General features: G+C 35.8%; 1 protein-coding gene across 1 annotated transcript in view; it reads left to right on the forward strand.

Moving 5' to 3' along the window:
• The first annotated feature begins 3,642 nt into the window (after positions 1 to 3,642).
• GRXCR1 (glutaredoxin and cysteine rich domain containing 1) overlaps positions 3,643 to 16,572 on the forward strand; it is a 114,518-nt gene continuing 101,588 nt past the window's right edge. Inside the window, exon 1 of the mRNA XM_019630052.1 lies at positions 3,643 to 4,044. Within this exon, the coding sequence (XP_019485597.1) occupies positions 3,643 to 4,044 (402 nt within the window). The remainder of the gene's footprint in view (positions 4,045 to 16,572) is intronic.

A 16,572-nucleotide genomic window follows, 5' to 3' on the forward strand; every position in this document is an offset into this window, starting at 1 on the left:
TTTCAGAGAGGCTTACTGTGATTATTGGTCAAAGTAGGCTCCCTTCCTCATCAATTCTTGTTATATCTACTTCCTTTTCTTAGTAATGCTTGTTATTATTTTTACTATATCTTTGTTTATCATATGTTACCTATTTACCTCTAAAGGCAGGGAACATGCCTGTTATGTTTACCTGTACAGATCTAGCAACCCTCTGATATTTAGTAGGTCCTCAATAAATATTGTTAAATGAATGAAGGGTTGTAAGAGTACATCTGAACGAAGAGAAGAAAATTCTTGTTGAAGGGAGGATGCTAACCTGGAAAATTGATTAACATGTAGGGAATAATAAACTGATACTGGAAAAAGGTGGCAAACAGAGTAGTTAGAAGTTGCTATATTGACATCAAGCAGCTGCGAACAAATTACCAACAGAATGAGGGTGGAGAGTGTTGAGAATAATGTTGATATCCTATGTTGGAGATAACTAGTAATTTGGTTATTTCAAGGAAGAAAGATTCTATGAGCTTAAAGTATAGTGCATTCAATTCTAACTATTTTGTTTAAGCATATGTTACCAATACAAGGCATGGGCATAATTTTATATATCTTTATATTTACCATAGTGTCTTGCAATGTCTTATCCTTGGGGGGCACTCAATAGGTACTTGTGGAATACTCATTGCCTGAATGAAAGAATTGCAAATATTTACCCACTAGAAAAAACAGCTTAATTTTTGTTTTAGCTTAAGATAAGTTTGTGAGTTATAATTTGTAAGTTTGTAAGTGCACAGAGGAAAGTTCGCAAACTTAATTGTCCGACCTTCCGTATGTGTGTGTGTGTGTGTGTGTGTATACACTATATATATTTTTAACATACAAATTTAAAATATCACAAACTTTCTAGTCATTCTAATGAATTCTTTCTATCTTTCAAATATATTTATTGTCTGTAAGCTTGTATAGCCATTGTCTTGCCTTGTTCAGGCTTGAATTAATTATTTTCATCCAGAGAACACATAGTATATGTGCACACCATCACAGACACGTTGAGTGATATGTTCTAGATACTTTGAAAGCACAGCTTCGTGAGGAAGATACTGTTGTCTCCATTCTACTGGAGGGAAAACTAAAAATTTGAGTGGTAAAAAAATCATTCTCACTAAGGTATGCTGGAATTTGAACCTAGGTTACCTTGACTCCAAAATCTTGCCCCTGCTACATTACAGATTCCACCTCAAAAGCCTGGAAAGGTAGAGTTGGGGCAGATTAAATGTGGAGCTCATGACAAAAAACAATCATAGAATTTTGATTTTTTTTTGATTAGGTTAATATCCATGCCCTCCCCACTCAAAACTGTGTATTCTGAAAGATGTGCACATATAGATATAAAGTTGCATTAGTATATTTCTTCTATCCAAATAAGTATTTCCTCACTTAAATTCTCGTGTTGTATACTTTGACTATATAGTCTTTTACTTTGCTGAGTTTAAGCCACTTTATATTGTCACATATATAGTTGACACAGCCCTCTTTTTTTGGTATTATATATTAATAGAATTCTCTAATGTTTGATTCCCAATTTGATTATCCATGAGGTAAAGATTCTCCTTTCAATATCTATGAGGTAGAGAGCCCCAAACAAGATGAACTCAAAGAGGCCCTCACCAAGACACATAATAATTAAAATGCCAAATGCTAAAGATAGAGAGAATCTTAAAACAGCAAGAGAAAAGCAGTTAGTTATTTATAAGGTAGCTCCCATAAGACCGCCAGTTGATTTCTCAACTGAAACGTTGCAGGTCAGAAGGGATTGGCATGAAATATTCAAAGTGATGAAAAGCAAGGACCTACAACTAAGATTACTCTATTCAGCAAGGCTATCATTTAAAATCAAAGGACAGGTAAAGAGCTTCTCAGACCAGAAAAAGCTAAAGGAGTTCATCACCACCAAACCAGTATTATAGGAAATGTTAAAGGGACTTCTATAAGAAGATGAAAAAAGAACATCATTATATGAATAATAAAATAGCAATAACTACGTATTTATCAATAATTACTTTCAATTTAAATGGATTAAATGCTCCAATCAAAAGACACAGTGTGGCTGAATGGATAAGAAAACAAGACCCATACATATGCTGCCTACAAGAGACTCACTTCAGATCAAAAGACACACAGACTGAAAGTAAAGGGATAAGAAAGAGGTATTTCACGAAAATGGACAAAAACAAACAAATAAACAAAAAGCTGGGTAGCAATACTTACACCAGACAAAATAGACAAGAGACAAAGAAGGACCCAGTAATCCCACTTCTGGGTATTTAGCCGAAGAACTCAAAACATTACTTCGAAGGCACATGTTCATTGCAGCATTATTTACACTAGCCAAGATATGGAGGCAACCTGGGTGTCCACAGCATGGGAGATATAGCCTGTAATATTGTGATGACTGCATGGTGTCACATGGGTACTGAATTTATTGGGGTGATCACATTGTAAGTTATATAAATGCCTAATCACTGGTTTGTATACCTGAAACTAATATAATATTGTATGTCAACTGTAATTGAAAAATGAAAAAAAATATTAAAACAAACAAACAAACACACTTTAAATGCAGTGTATGAATCAGCTGCATATCCTCTCTCTGAGGTGCAGACAGGTTGGGGCGCTCGCTATAGTGTAAGTTTCGATATGGCTCCATATCTGAGGAGATTCTTCAGGTGCCTGCCAACATGACAGAAAATCCACTGAGCACAGCATAAGGAAGACCCTTCTCTATGCATGGGTGATTTGGATATAATATTTATCAGTGCCGATCACCTGGATTGCTTGGGCTGAGCTGGCTGGCTGGCTTGTGAGATTTTCCATTCTTCCCCCATTGTTCCATATGTTTTCTTTCCAAAACCTTTCCCTCTGTCCAAAAGAACAACATTTTCTACCAGCCTAAGTGGGGAAATAACAAAGCAAAAGTGCTCTCTTTTCACAGTCTGTTAAAAAGTTAGCCTTTAGAAAAACAACTTGTGCATGACGATGTAGGTTGAAAATTCATCTTATCCAGTACAGATGATGTCTCATTGGTGATTTAATAAGAACTATAGTTAAATCTGTAATGACAGCCCTATACAGAAGTGTAGCTTGTTCACTGCCCTTTTTTAAGAATGCTCGTTCAGAGTGAAAGACAAGAAATAAGCACTGTGAGAAGACTATGACATCTCCGATCCTACACATTTGATTCCATATTTTATCTCTGGCACCCACTCTGGACAATGACCTGTAGAGATATTTCTATCTCTAAGATCCTTTTCAATACTCAGTATTGGCTTCAGAGTTCAAGTCTTTCATTTCCTTGCCCATACTTATTTTGTATTTCATCGCATGCCACTTTCTTGCACTTGTCCTGTTAAAGAGCCCACCATGGCTAATTAATATTTAAAGGCTGGGATCATTTTGCAGGTTTTAGTTTAAGGGTAACCATAGCGCACACACACACACATTCATTATTAATAGCAGAGATGCACTGTAAGTTCTTGGGAATCTTCTTTCCTTTCAACGTTAGTTTCATAGGAGCGCCGCTATCACGAGAATTAGGCTCTGATATTGCCATGTGGCAGGTGGACTAATGCAATAACAAGGGATTCTGAATGATGTGACCTGTTTATGTGGCTGGATGTGACCATGCTAAAAAGGGAGATGAAACCAGAAAATGACCGGCCACGGAAAGTCCGGTTTCGGATCGCGTCGTCTCACAGTGGACGAGTTCTGAAGGAGGTGTATGAAGATGGGCAGCCATCTGGCTCTCTTGATTCTGAATGTGCCAGTATCTGTGGCATAGATGGACTAAGTGAGTCTGATGAACAGCAAAATGGCCACTTAGGATCAGAAAGTGATGAGCATGAGAACGACCAAGATAGCTTGCTGGTGTTAGCAAGAGCTGCCAGCGAGAAGGGTTTTGGTACAAGAAGAGTCAACATTTTAAGCAAAAATGGCACAGTCAGAGGCGTCAAATATAAAGTGAGTGCTGGCCAAGCTCTGTTTAACAATTTGACCAACGTATTACAGGTAAGTCACTGAGCTTTGCTCCTCTTGAACTATGCTCCTAACTCAGCATCTCAACACCTCTCTGTTCTCCAGTTTAAAGCAAGCCGCTCCTATTCATGACTCCTACATACTTCATGAGTCACTTTCCCATCTAAGATATTGTCTCAACAGCCATTGATTAAAAACAGGTCATTATGCTTAGCCAACTAGATTGGCTTCTCAAAGCCAAATTTCTAACATTTAAGGAATCTTTTCTTCCAGTGTGAAATTACTAACATAACATATCTATTTCTTAGCTAAGAAGAAAGACAGAATATAGGGTTCAAACCATCTGAGCCAAAATTAGACATTAATTTCTGGTTTATCATCCTTAAGACACCAGGTTAGTATTTATTGTTACTTGTATAGATATTTAAACCAGAAAAGATTGAGTGTTGCATTCTGTGGGGTTGGATTCCGTTAGAATGTTATGAAGATAAAAAAGGCTAACTTTGACTTTCTCCCACTCTTGAGGAGTTTGCAGATTTCATCTGAGGTATATTTTTCCATCAATTTGTCCTTAAGAACTCTTAGAGTGGCACATGAAAAAGTCACTCCTCTGTAAAAGTAAAGACTGAGACCCAGATTTTATAGTAAAACATTGCCCTTAAAATGTGATTGATTCTGCACAGTAATGGAGGAATATTTTATTCAGGTCCTGGGCCTTTGGCAATGATCTAATGTTAAGTGAAGTTTTTGAAATTGCCTGAAAGCATTGGTAAAATGACTTTCTGTTAAAAACAGGCATCATATTTCACGAATAGAATTCATAATCACTATCATTAAGGTAGCAAACCAATATTTTTCATTGTAATGCCATTTTATATTATTCTCAATATTTAAATAAAATGATATCTTGTGATGAATTATTCAATGCTTTGACATTACATAAAGCTGCGGGAGTGATAGGGAGAAAGGATTTTTAAAAAGGTACTTGACTATTTTTCATTTAAGGAAGTATTTGGAAAGATGACACCCTGAGGATTAAAAAAAAGCAATTAAAGGGTAAGAGCAGTTAAGATCAAAGGTTTGTTCTTTTTTATATATAAAACTTACTTGTGAAGGATTTCACAGGTTAGAAAGGGGATAGGGAACCAAAAATCAGAAACTGTTCACTATGTTTTGCTAGGTTGGAAACAATCTTGCACAGATTTCTAGAGATGTGACTATTAGGTTGAGATCATTTTAGTAGCCTCTGTGTTCCATCCAATGCAGAAATTATTGTTGCCCAGGTATAGACCAATACTCTATGACAATTAAGTTTTAAAATGATTACATTCATTGTGATTAATTTAGCTTGTTATGATTTGAATTGTTTTATGATTTGGAGAGTTATTTACAAAACTACTGTACTAATTTTAGTACTTTGATTTGGTTTCTTTGTTTAAATCTCCCAAAAGGCTATCATTTATGAGTAAATACGTGAAATCTTAAAAACCTACAAGAGAAAAACTTTTTCTCCCTGTGACTTTATCCTGATAGTGCTATAAATTTGCAAATAGGAAATAGAGGAAATTCCAAGTCAACATTATAGTACTAGATTAGGTTACAATATTTACTTGTATATTTTTTCTATGTATAATTCAATTGCCCCCTTTTCTGGAGAAAAAAAAATCCAGTAAAACTGTCATGTTTTAATAATGTGACCCCAATCCATTTACTCTTTGCTTTAAAAGGACAACAGTGGTTACTAACAGAAGCCCCTCAAAGTCTTTGATATTTAATCAGTTATTTTTCCAGCGGGCCCTTCTTTCTTTATAATGTGGGTCAAGTGATCAGCATATTGTAGGTATTCACAAATTTTGGCCATCATCATTAATTTAATCATCATCTTCGTGGAATGTTCTCTGATCTCTCCAGGACAAAACATAAGTTAAAGGAGCTTCTGCCTTGGATCAAGGCTGCCAGTCACACTATTTCAAGGATCTCTATTCGTGTCCTTGTCTATGTGAACAGCACCCCCTGGAGTTGTGCAATACAACCACACAGCAGTAGGTAGAGAGCTGACTTGGCTGCTTGCTGCTTGCTAAGGAATGAGTATGCCATAAGCGGTGATAAATGTCTTAGACATGTGTCTTAGGATGATGGAGTAGGTTCCCATAGGCACCCCACAAAGCAGTATCAGAGAAGCCCAAGTGTTAAGAGCAGAAGTTACAATTGAATGACTCGCATACACGGGTATGAGACCAGATATAACTCTCCTAGTTCTCATTTCCCATATCCCTTGGAAAGCAAGCAGCAAATGTAACTACCTATAACTGTAACAGCAATTTCTCTCAGGGAAGAAAAAGTGAGGTGTTGCATCTTGGATATTTGACTAAGGTTCCAATGCACAGGCAATCTCATTGCAGCAAGAAACTATGATTGAAGAAAGTCAGGTCTTTCTTTCTGTTTTAAGTTACAAAATCTTAAAGCATTCAACTTGAAATTTGAGAGGAAACAAAATATAAATACAATTTTTCAAAGACCCTGTAAAAAAATAGTTCCTCTCTATTGGTTCCCCATTTCGTTATTCCTGTCTCATAAAACATTGTCCTGCATCATGTAAAAATTTCAGCTGTACAGAGCATGCTTACGGGAATTATAATATTTGTTTAAAACATTTTTGCTTCTTAACAGCACTTATTTAGAAAGTTGTCTAAAAAGGGATATTAGAACAAATTTCCATTTCATTTGTTAGTTAACTTACCTGATAGAATTCTGGGTAATTGAGGGTGTGCACTATTAAACAAGGTTGTTAAGGATAGTGATGGTCCAGGAAGCAAAGAGAGAGAGGTGACCTGGATTCTCAGGGGAGCCTTGTAGACAGGTTTGCTGCTTCCTTGGTGAATCGCTGAAGGACCTCCAATTGGTTTAGATTATAGCTCCTCAGTTCCAGATGCTTGACTTTTTCAGTTCTCACAGAGATGACAAAAATGTCATGCTCAAGAGAAGCCAATTTAGAAATCTGAAAACCTAGAATCTAGTAATCACTTGGAGATATGCATTTATTAGAAGGTCTTTAGGTTGTTCTTGATACATTAAAATTTGAGAATAGTTGACCTAGAGTGTAAAAGGGAAATTTATCCGGTTTCCTAGAGTTAATAAACATATTCCTTAATGTTCTTATGTCTTCAATATTTAATGAGGAAAACGAAGAAGATACGTATTGATCTATGGTTTGTTAGATTGCCAGGAGAGTCTTTCCTGAGCCAAGGATAAATAAAGATATCCTGACAGACATGATATTCTAATATTTCCTGTTGGTATTCTGCTTTATCAATTAGTTGATTTAGGGACAGGCCCAGAAATATTACCAGTGCACTCGAATGTAAGTATAATGTTTTCATTGTTTTAAATAAATTCGTATGTAAGGATATTTCCATCTAGATAAATGATTTTGTTCTTCATTAATTGGCAATTTTAGAAAGAAATTGTTGTTTTTTTAGTTTTTAAAGCAGTCATTGTTACCTCATGTAAAACAAATTACAAAACCACTATTCAGCTCATAACTCTCATCACCCAGTTTTCATGATTGGATTTGAGATATAGCTACCTTGCTCTTAGCAATAGCATATTTCCTAAATTTCTTAGAGTGGATCAATGATGCAGATATTTAAGGTTATTTATTTCTTCTAACTTATTCTTGTAGAATTAAATTTCAGGCAGTAATTAAATTTCAAGCAGTACTCTTTTCTTCATCTCATCCTTAAACTTGTATACTTTGTTGTATATTCTGTTAGAATCTTCTATAATTTCCATAATTTTAATTTCCTTTTTTCTACAAATTTAAAATTATTGTATAGAGAAAAATATGTTCAAAGAAGGCAAGTAATTATATCACCTATAATTTGGTGACTCCTTTCTAAGAACTCAAATTTAAAAATATATTCTCTATCTATGTATGTACATGCTCATCTGTGGTTAGTATGCTTATGAGTATTCTAAGATTTCAAGACAAATAAAATAAAAGTACTATTGCATTTACAGAGTGATTTGCATTTTGCAAGAAGTTTTCACATACATTATTTTACTTCAGTGTACCCCAAATTTTGTGAAATAAGGAGAAAATTATTATAATGCCTGTTTTTAGATAACTGAGTGTCAGAGAAATTGAGCATCTGTCCCAAAGTGAGTACATAAGAACTCTGCCTTTCTCTATTTTAGCTCTGTTAGTTTTTAAAAGTATAATGCTTCATACAAAAACTCCCATCTTTACATTTTGAGGTTACAAATATGAAGATTTATAACACTAAATGTATCATGTTATAGTATAATCTGATCTTTTGAAAGTTCAACATTTGGTTAGCAGATTTTAAAATTCATTATTTATTGAAAATTCAGTCTTCGCCTAGGGAAGGTTTTGGGCAAATTTAAATAGCTTCTGTTCAATTTTAAATTGTGTTTTTAAAATTTATCAAAACATCATCTCTATAACATCATATGATTAAATTGTCATGAGATTGCAAGGGTTGCCAATGAAGAAAGGATGACTTGATTAACTCAAGGAAGACTGCTGCTCAGCATTGTTTACTAACTTTAGGATAAATAATATTAACAGAAGCTTCTGGCCATACTTATTATCTGTCTCTGGTCCACTGAATCTAGCTTTAGTGATAGAATAATATTCCAGTGAAAAGAAGGTGACACTCTTGATGGCTCCCTGGTCTCGGTGGTTTATTTGGACCATTCTGGAAAAGCAACAATAATAGTAAACATTGATTAAGTATATACTGAATATCAGGAACTGTTATGATTTATGTGCATTGGCATATTTACTTCTCACAGTAAGTATGAGTCAGTATCATTAATCAATGAATAATAATTAGAACTTCTTTTCTGTGTATAAAACATTAAGTTGTAGGTTTTAAACTCTCATTTATCCAGGGCAATTTTTATGTAATGTTCTATCAAAATAAGCCTCTACTAATGGAAATATTAATAAGCCTCTACTAATGGAAACAATTTTTAGCTATCAGAAAGTAGGCAAGAAGCTCTAGAATTTTTATACAAGTCCAAATGATACAAGAAACTACATTAAGAAATTAGGTGACTTGTCAGCCAAGAAGCAGGGGGTAAATAAAAGTGCCAAAAATGAATTGGTACTGCTGATATATACATATATAAAATTATAGTTTATTGGGGTGACAATTGTTAGCAAAGTTATGCAGATTTTGGGTATACAATTGTGCAATACATCATCCATATATCACATTGTGTATTCACCACCCAGAGTCAGCTCTGTTTCCGTCACCATATCTTTGACCCCCCATAGACACAGACAATAGTTTACTGATATATTTTTATGTACAATTAAAGAATTGCAAACTGATAGACCTTAAACTCCTGTTACCACCTTCCACATACCATCCCTTTGCTATTCTTGGTCACAGCATTTGACACTGATATTAATTATAACCTCAATAAATTATTTGCATTAATGAATTCAGTGAAATTCTCTTAGACAGTGGTTATTTTCCTCTTTTCCATTTCTTTTGGGTTTGGAGATTTCCTATACCAGGTAGGAATAGAGATTGCTTGGTGAAGCATTAGTTGCTTGCTCCATTCAATCCTTTCTGTCGTGGGTTATCTTCAATATTCTTTCAGTCATTCATTTAATAACCATTTGCTGCCTATCTATTATGGAACAGGCACTGTGATAGATAATTTGAGGAGTAAAACCCAATTCCTGCCTTCACGAAATATTCGGTAGTGAATTGTGAATGGCATGTAAAGCAATTCCTGGAAGAATTCAGATATAAAACTCGACTTTTGTTTCCCGCTACCACAGGATTCTCCCTGAGTTCTTGTTGGCCTAACAGCCTCTGCATTTTTCCAATGCTTATATTTTTCTCCTTTTTGTCTTTCTCTTATTAGACCATAATTTTATTGTATCCCTTTCTTCAGTTTCTCTTGCTTTCTTTCTAATTTACTTCTGTCTCCAGGCCCAGTAACTGAAGGGTAATCTGTATAATTAATGACTCATTTAGATCTCACAAGGCTCCAGATTTCAGTAATGGTGACCTTGATCGTGAGGTTTGACTTATCCAAATTCCATAAATCTTATTAAAGCTTTCTTTCTTTAGTTATGTGAATATATAGTTGGAAGATCACTCATTCTCCCCTATCCATTGGAACTCTTGTATTGTTATGACATTTTAATTTGTGGGAGCTTGGTTTTAACTGCTTGAAGCTTAATGCTATGAATCTAGCTGAATTCTGACTTTAGAACAACATGCTGAGCAAAACCAGATTCCACAAAATGACTTAGAACTGCTTAATGAACTCTTACTGGTAGCCCATTGTTACCACATAATTAGACAATTAGCTCCTGAGGTTTCCAAACTTTGTAAAAGCAATATAACTGCAGGACTAGACAAACATCCTTTGGGTGGCCTGGTCATGCTTACAGACTTTCTGATATTTTTTTCTGAAACACAGTATTTTAAATTTGGTATAAAAGCAATATAAATATTTAATAGTTTATAAATTGACACACTATATAAATATTTCAATCCCTCAACCATCATTGCCTGTAAGGAATTTTAACAATTATAAACAACATAAAATGTCAAACAAATGTTTGGCGAAGGGAATTTTATTTACGTATACAAATCTATTCAACTAAGATTTGTGGTCCCTTTCCCAATTTAATTTTTCTAATAATTCATTATCTCATCTAATTGCTGACAAATTATTTATGTCTTAGGAGGGAAGAAACAGATATACATTGTATTCATGTAACTCTCCCACACAGTTAGCAGAAAAAATTATGAGAATATTCCTTATTTTATTAATTCCTAAACAACAATATTAGGTCATGAAAGAATTCAGTTGCTTTTTTTTCTGGCTCTTTATGTAACTAGTGGTATGGAATGAAAGATCTCTGTTATATGAAAACTCTGAAAGCTTGACTAGTTTGCAAAGTAGAATAGTGAAAGTGGAGGTATTGATTTGCAAGAGATAGTTTTTGTTAAAACACAAGGCACTGGGGAATTCTGTTCTAACAGGTCAGTGGTAAGACAATAGGGAGAAAATCAGGGTACCAAATCCATGGAGTCTAAATGAAGGTCATTTTAGGAAGAGGAGAAGAATGGGATGAGCTGTGATTTCAGGGGAATTTGGTGGGTCTAGAGATTGGGGGCAGGGGCTTCATGGATTAGAGCAGGGTAGGCACAGAGAGGCTACAGCAACCCTGCTCACGAGTGCCCCGGAACCAGCCTCTGCTGTCGAGCAGCTATCCTTACCTGCACATTGCCTTTGGTGGACAGCCAGGTTCATGCCCTCCCATGGCTGTCTCATGCGCATCTTCCTTTGATAGCTACCAGCACATTCCTTGTGGAGCATCTGGCACAAGTCATGGCCCTTTTACATCCCAAGATTCTGCTGAACTTCTCCCAAACTGTCCCAAATAAACACTCTTTTTTTGAATGACACATGATTCATGATTTTTCTCCAGAAATGAAAAGCATGGCTTTTGGAATCCAGATAAATCATTCTGGTTATGTGAAAAATAAAGCTTGCGGCATCCATATTTAGGAAGGACTGAAAAATGAAAATCGCTCACTTAGTGTATTAATTTCCTATTGTTGAAACAAATTGACACAAATTTAGTGGCCTAAAACAAACCAAATTTATTATTTTACAGCCTTAGAAGGTAAAAGTCTAAAATTAAGGTTTCAACAGGGCTATGTACCTTCTGGAGGCTTTATGGGAGAATCCATTCCTTGCCTTTTCCAGCTTTTAGAGGATTCCCACATTCCTTGGCTTGTGGTCCTGTATCACTCTGACCTCTGCTTCCATTGTTATATCTCTTTTTCTAACTCTCCTGCCTCCTTCTTTCCCTTTTAAAGACCTTTGTGATTACATTGGGCTCACTGTATTCAGGATAATCTTTTTATCTCGAGATCCTTAATGATCTTGAGAGAGGGTATTATGCTAAGTGAAATAAGTCAGACAAAGACAAATACCTTATGATTTCACTTATATGTGGAATCTAAAAAAATAAATGAACAAGCAAAACAGAAACAAACTCATAGATAGAAAGAACATTTTGATGATTGCCAGATGGGAGGGGGGTTGAGGGATGGGTAAAAAAGGGGGAGGGATTCAGAAATACAAATTGGTAGTGACAAAATAATCATGGGGATGTAAACTACAGCATGGGAAATATATAGTCAGTAATGTAGTAATAACTATGTACAAGGTATGATTAAAAAACATGGTGAATGTTTAAATTAAAAACAAATTTATTACAGTAAAAGACACATTACCGTTAATCCCCCTGAAAATACTTCCCCTTGCTTCAAACACACTTATCGCATCGTTCTTGCCACTTTCTGAAGCAGTTCTGAAAGTCCTCTTTCATGAGTGTCTTTTGTTGCACTGTCATGGCTGCCTCGATGTCCTGAATCGATTCAAAACATTTACCTTTCATGGTCATTTTGACTTTGGGGAAGAGTGAGAAGTCGCACAGTGCCAGATTTGGTAAATGAGGTGGGTCAGGACGCACTAATGTTTTTATTTGACAGGAATTGCTGTACCAGAGGGATGTGTGACACCGAGTGTTGTCATGATGGAGGATGATTTACAGCGTATTGTATAATGCCTCTCAACCATAGATCACACAGACTGACTGCACCAAACAAGTTGAAACTTTTTGCACACTGTTACTAAGATTTGACACGCTGCTTCCTGTATGGAGATGCCTGCCTTTCCACTGGATGGCACTCAGCAGCAGCATTCACTGTAGTTTTTGATCATGCCTCATATGTTGTCAGATGGGTTCTAGATTTATCAGGGTGATCACTTTGTAAGTTATATAAGTGTTTAACCACTAAGTTGTACACCTGAAACTAATATAATATTGTATGTCAACTGTAATTGAAAAAATAAAAAATAAAACAGATCCTTTATGCAATCATGTCTACAAAGTCCTTTTTGCCACATAAGGTAGCATATTCACAGGTGTAGGGATTTGGACATGGCCATTTTTAGGCAGCCACTAGTCTGCCTACCACACCTGGAAGGTATGGTGAGCTTATTTTGTCTATGAGAAAACTAGGGCTTTGAGGTAAACAATTTATTCACCCCACTTTTTTCATTTCCCTGTAGTAGTATCACACATTGATACCTTTTGCCATGGCCAGCTGAAGATAGGGGTGCACTTCTGCAGCTCTTGATTTAGTCTTGGCCACATGACTTCCTTTGAACAAGGGGATGGCAATAGATGTGGCACATGCAGAGGTTTGAAATGTGCTCACATGGTAGTGTTGGCCTCTCGTACTCTTTCCATCACCAAGAGAAAGATGTGCTACAGAAGGCTGCCTAGTCCCAGAAGAGTGACAGAAACAAAGAACAGAACTGGACCCAACTGACAGTTCAAAGCCAAGCCCTGCAGAACTTAGCCTAGATCAGCTGATTGCCCGCTAACCCTCAGAGTCACGAGTAAGCAATAAATGCTAATGTTGTGTTCCACTCCATTTGGGGTGGTTTGTTAAGCTGCGGAAGGAAATTAATACAAGCTCACAGCTATTTATTACATTGCTTAAAGTCACATAATGGTAAGTGATATAACTACCAGATGTTTGACTCCAAAGCTTGGGTTCATAATTACTAAGTAACTAGTAGTGTTCAACTACTCATCAGCTGCCTGAGTTTTCTCTACAATGTCTCTCTGCCAAGGCCTTATCTAGCCTTTAATGGGGATTTCTAAGGACAAGAGATTCAGGGTCTTTGGCAGGACAAGGCTTCAAGTCTTCTCACCATCCTATGGATGTTGAACCTACCGAAGCTGATCTTACTAGCATAGAAGGAAGGCCATCTGTCACTGACATCTAAGAGTGTAGCTTAAGATTGAATTAAAATTTTTGGTGGCCACGTCACAGTATTGTGTTGTTGGCTTGATGACTCATTTAAACATCTTTTCTCAGTGAAAATTTTTATGTGTTTAAAAGTTTCAGTCTTAGAAAACATCTTTTATTTCACTTAATGTAATACTATTAGTTTCCTTTCTGCATTTTATATACAGAACTCTACATTCAATAAAATTTAATTTTATTGTGTTAATCCAGGCTATCAAAATAGTTAGGGATCCTGATTTTGTATCTAGCTGCATGTGAGTAACTCATTGAGTCAACGGAACACAGCTGTGATTATGGCAAATTGTTAGCATGCAATAATATCAAGTAAAATGAAATGAATTTAAAGGAAATTATACATTCCTAATGAAGAGTCAAATGTACTGGAAACCAGTAAAGTTAAAAGAGTGGTCTTATTCTAACACAGAAAGAGGAGAGAGCCAAATGATGTGATTGTGACACAGACTGTGTCAGCCTTCAAGGACTCCGTGGGTTTCCCCTTATTAGGTTAAGAATGATCCCAATTCACTACTTTTTATTTTAAATTTTAAAATAACTGTTATTTTTCCAATTACAGTTAACATGCAATATTATATTAGTTTCAGGTGTACAACATAGTGGTTAAACATTTATATAACTTACGAAGTGATCACCCCAATAAATCTAGTACCCATCTGACACCATACATAGTTACTACAGCATTCTTGACTGTATTCTCTATGCTGTAGTTTACATCCCATTCTATTTTGTAATTACCAATTTGTATTTCTTTTTTTAAATTGGGGAACTGGGGGATGGGAACAGCATTGGGGAATTGGGGGAAGGGGAATAGACAAGTTGCTGTCCTTTTGTTCTTCAGTCTAGTTGTGGAGGACGTTGCTTCACTGGCCCAAGTTGGCACCATCATTACGCTCTTCCTGGGAGAGGCAGATCAGTCGCCGGCTTCTGGATGGCTGCTCACGCTGGCTGCTGGCTACACACGATAGCCCATGGCAACTCACTGCAGTAGGGGCTGTAGCCTACACCATTGCAGGGGACTCACGGCAGCCCGGCTCCAGGTTGAGCTGTTTTTCAGCATCTTAGCTGTAAAGGGCAGTGTCACTGGATCCAAACTGGGGTCCTTTGGCGTCCCAAGGCAGCTCTTAACCAATGCGCCACTCATCTGGCCCCAATTTGCATTTCTTAATCCCTTCTCCTTTTTCATCCATTCCTTAAACTCCCTCTCATCTGGCAACCTTATGTGTTTGTTTCTGTTTTTCTTGTTTATTTATTTATTTAGATTCCACATATAAGTGAAAAATATATAGTATTTGTCTTTCTCTGACTTATTTCACTTAGCGTAATACTCTCTAGGTCCATCTTGTTGTTGTAGACAGCAAGATTTCATTCTTTCTACGGCTGAGTAATATTTCATTCTATATATATAAAACTTTACCCATTATTCTATTGATGCACACTTAGGTTACTTCCATTACCTGGCTATTGAAAATGATTCTGCAATGAACATATAGATGCATATTTTCTTTTTTTGAGTTAGTGTTTTGAGTTTCTTCGGATAAATACCCAGAAATGGAAATGCTGGGTACTTCTTTGTCTCGTTATAGCCTTTATTTTCAAGTTTATTTTGTCTGGTATAGGTATTTCTACCACAACTTTTTTTTTCTTTTTAATGAAATATCTTTTTACATGCCTTTACCTTCAGTCTATATGTGTCTTTTGATCTGAAGTTCTCTTGTAGGCTGCATATGTAAGGGTCTTGTTTTCTTATCTATTAAACCACCCTATATCTTTTGATTGAAGCATTTAATTCATTTACATTTGAAGTAATTGTTGACAGATATGTAGTTATTGCCATTTTATTATTCATATTTTTTATCTTCTTTTTTTTCTTCTTATAGAGGTCCCTTTAACATTTCCTGCAATACTGATTTGGTGGTGATGAACTCCTTTAGTTTTTTCTTGTATGGGAAGTTCTTTACCTGTCCTTTGATTCTAAATGAAAGCTTAGAATAATCTTAGTTGTATATCCTTGCTTTTCATTACTTTGAATATTTCATGCCAACACCTTCTGGCCTGCAAACTTTCTGTTGAGAAATCAGCAACAGTCTTATGAGAGTTCCCTGGTAGGTAACTAATCGCTCTTTTGTTGCTGCTTTGAAGATTCTTTCTTTGTCTTTAACTTTTGGCATTTTGATTATGATGTGTCTTGGTGTGGGCCTGTTTGGGTTGATCTTGTTTGGGACTCTCTGCACTTCCTGGGCTTGTATGTCTATTTCCTTCACTAGGTTAGGGAAGTTTTCTGTTATTGTTTCTTCAAATAGGTTTTCAATTCCTTGCTCTCTCTCTTCTCCTTCTGGTACTTCTGTGATGTGAATGAATGTTCACACACTTGATGTTGTCTCAGAGATACCTTAAACTATCCTTATTTTTTAAAATTCTTTTTTCTTTTTGCTATTTCGATTGGGTGTTTTCTGCTACCTTATCTTTCACATCACTGATTAGATCCTCTGCTTCATCTAATTATCATTGGTTCCCTCTAATGTATTATTAATTTCAACTGGTTCTTTTTTATGTTTTTTATCTCCATTTTTATGTTTCCTTTCTCTTTGTTGAAGTTCTTCCTGAAATCATTGAACATCCTTATAACTAGTATTTTGAACTCTCCATCTGC

Source organism: Hipposideros armiger, unplaced genomic scaffold, assembly GCF_001890085.2.
Source record: "Hipposideros armiger isolate ML-2016 unplaced genomic scaffold, ASM189008v1 scaffold_887, whole genome shotgun sequence".
NCBI lineage: Eukaryota > Metazoa > Chordata > Mammalia > Chiroptera > Hipposideridae > Hipposideros > Hipposideros armiger.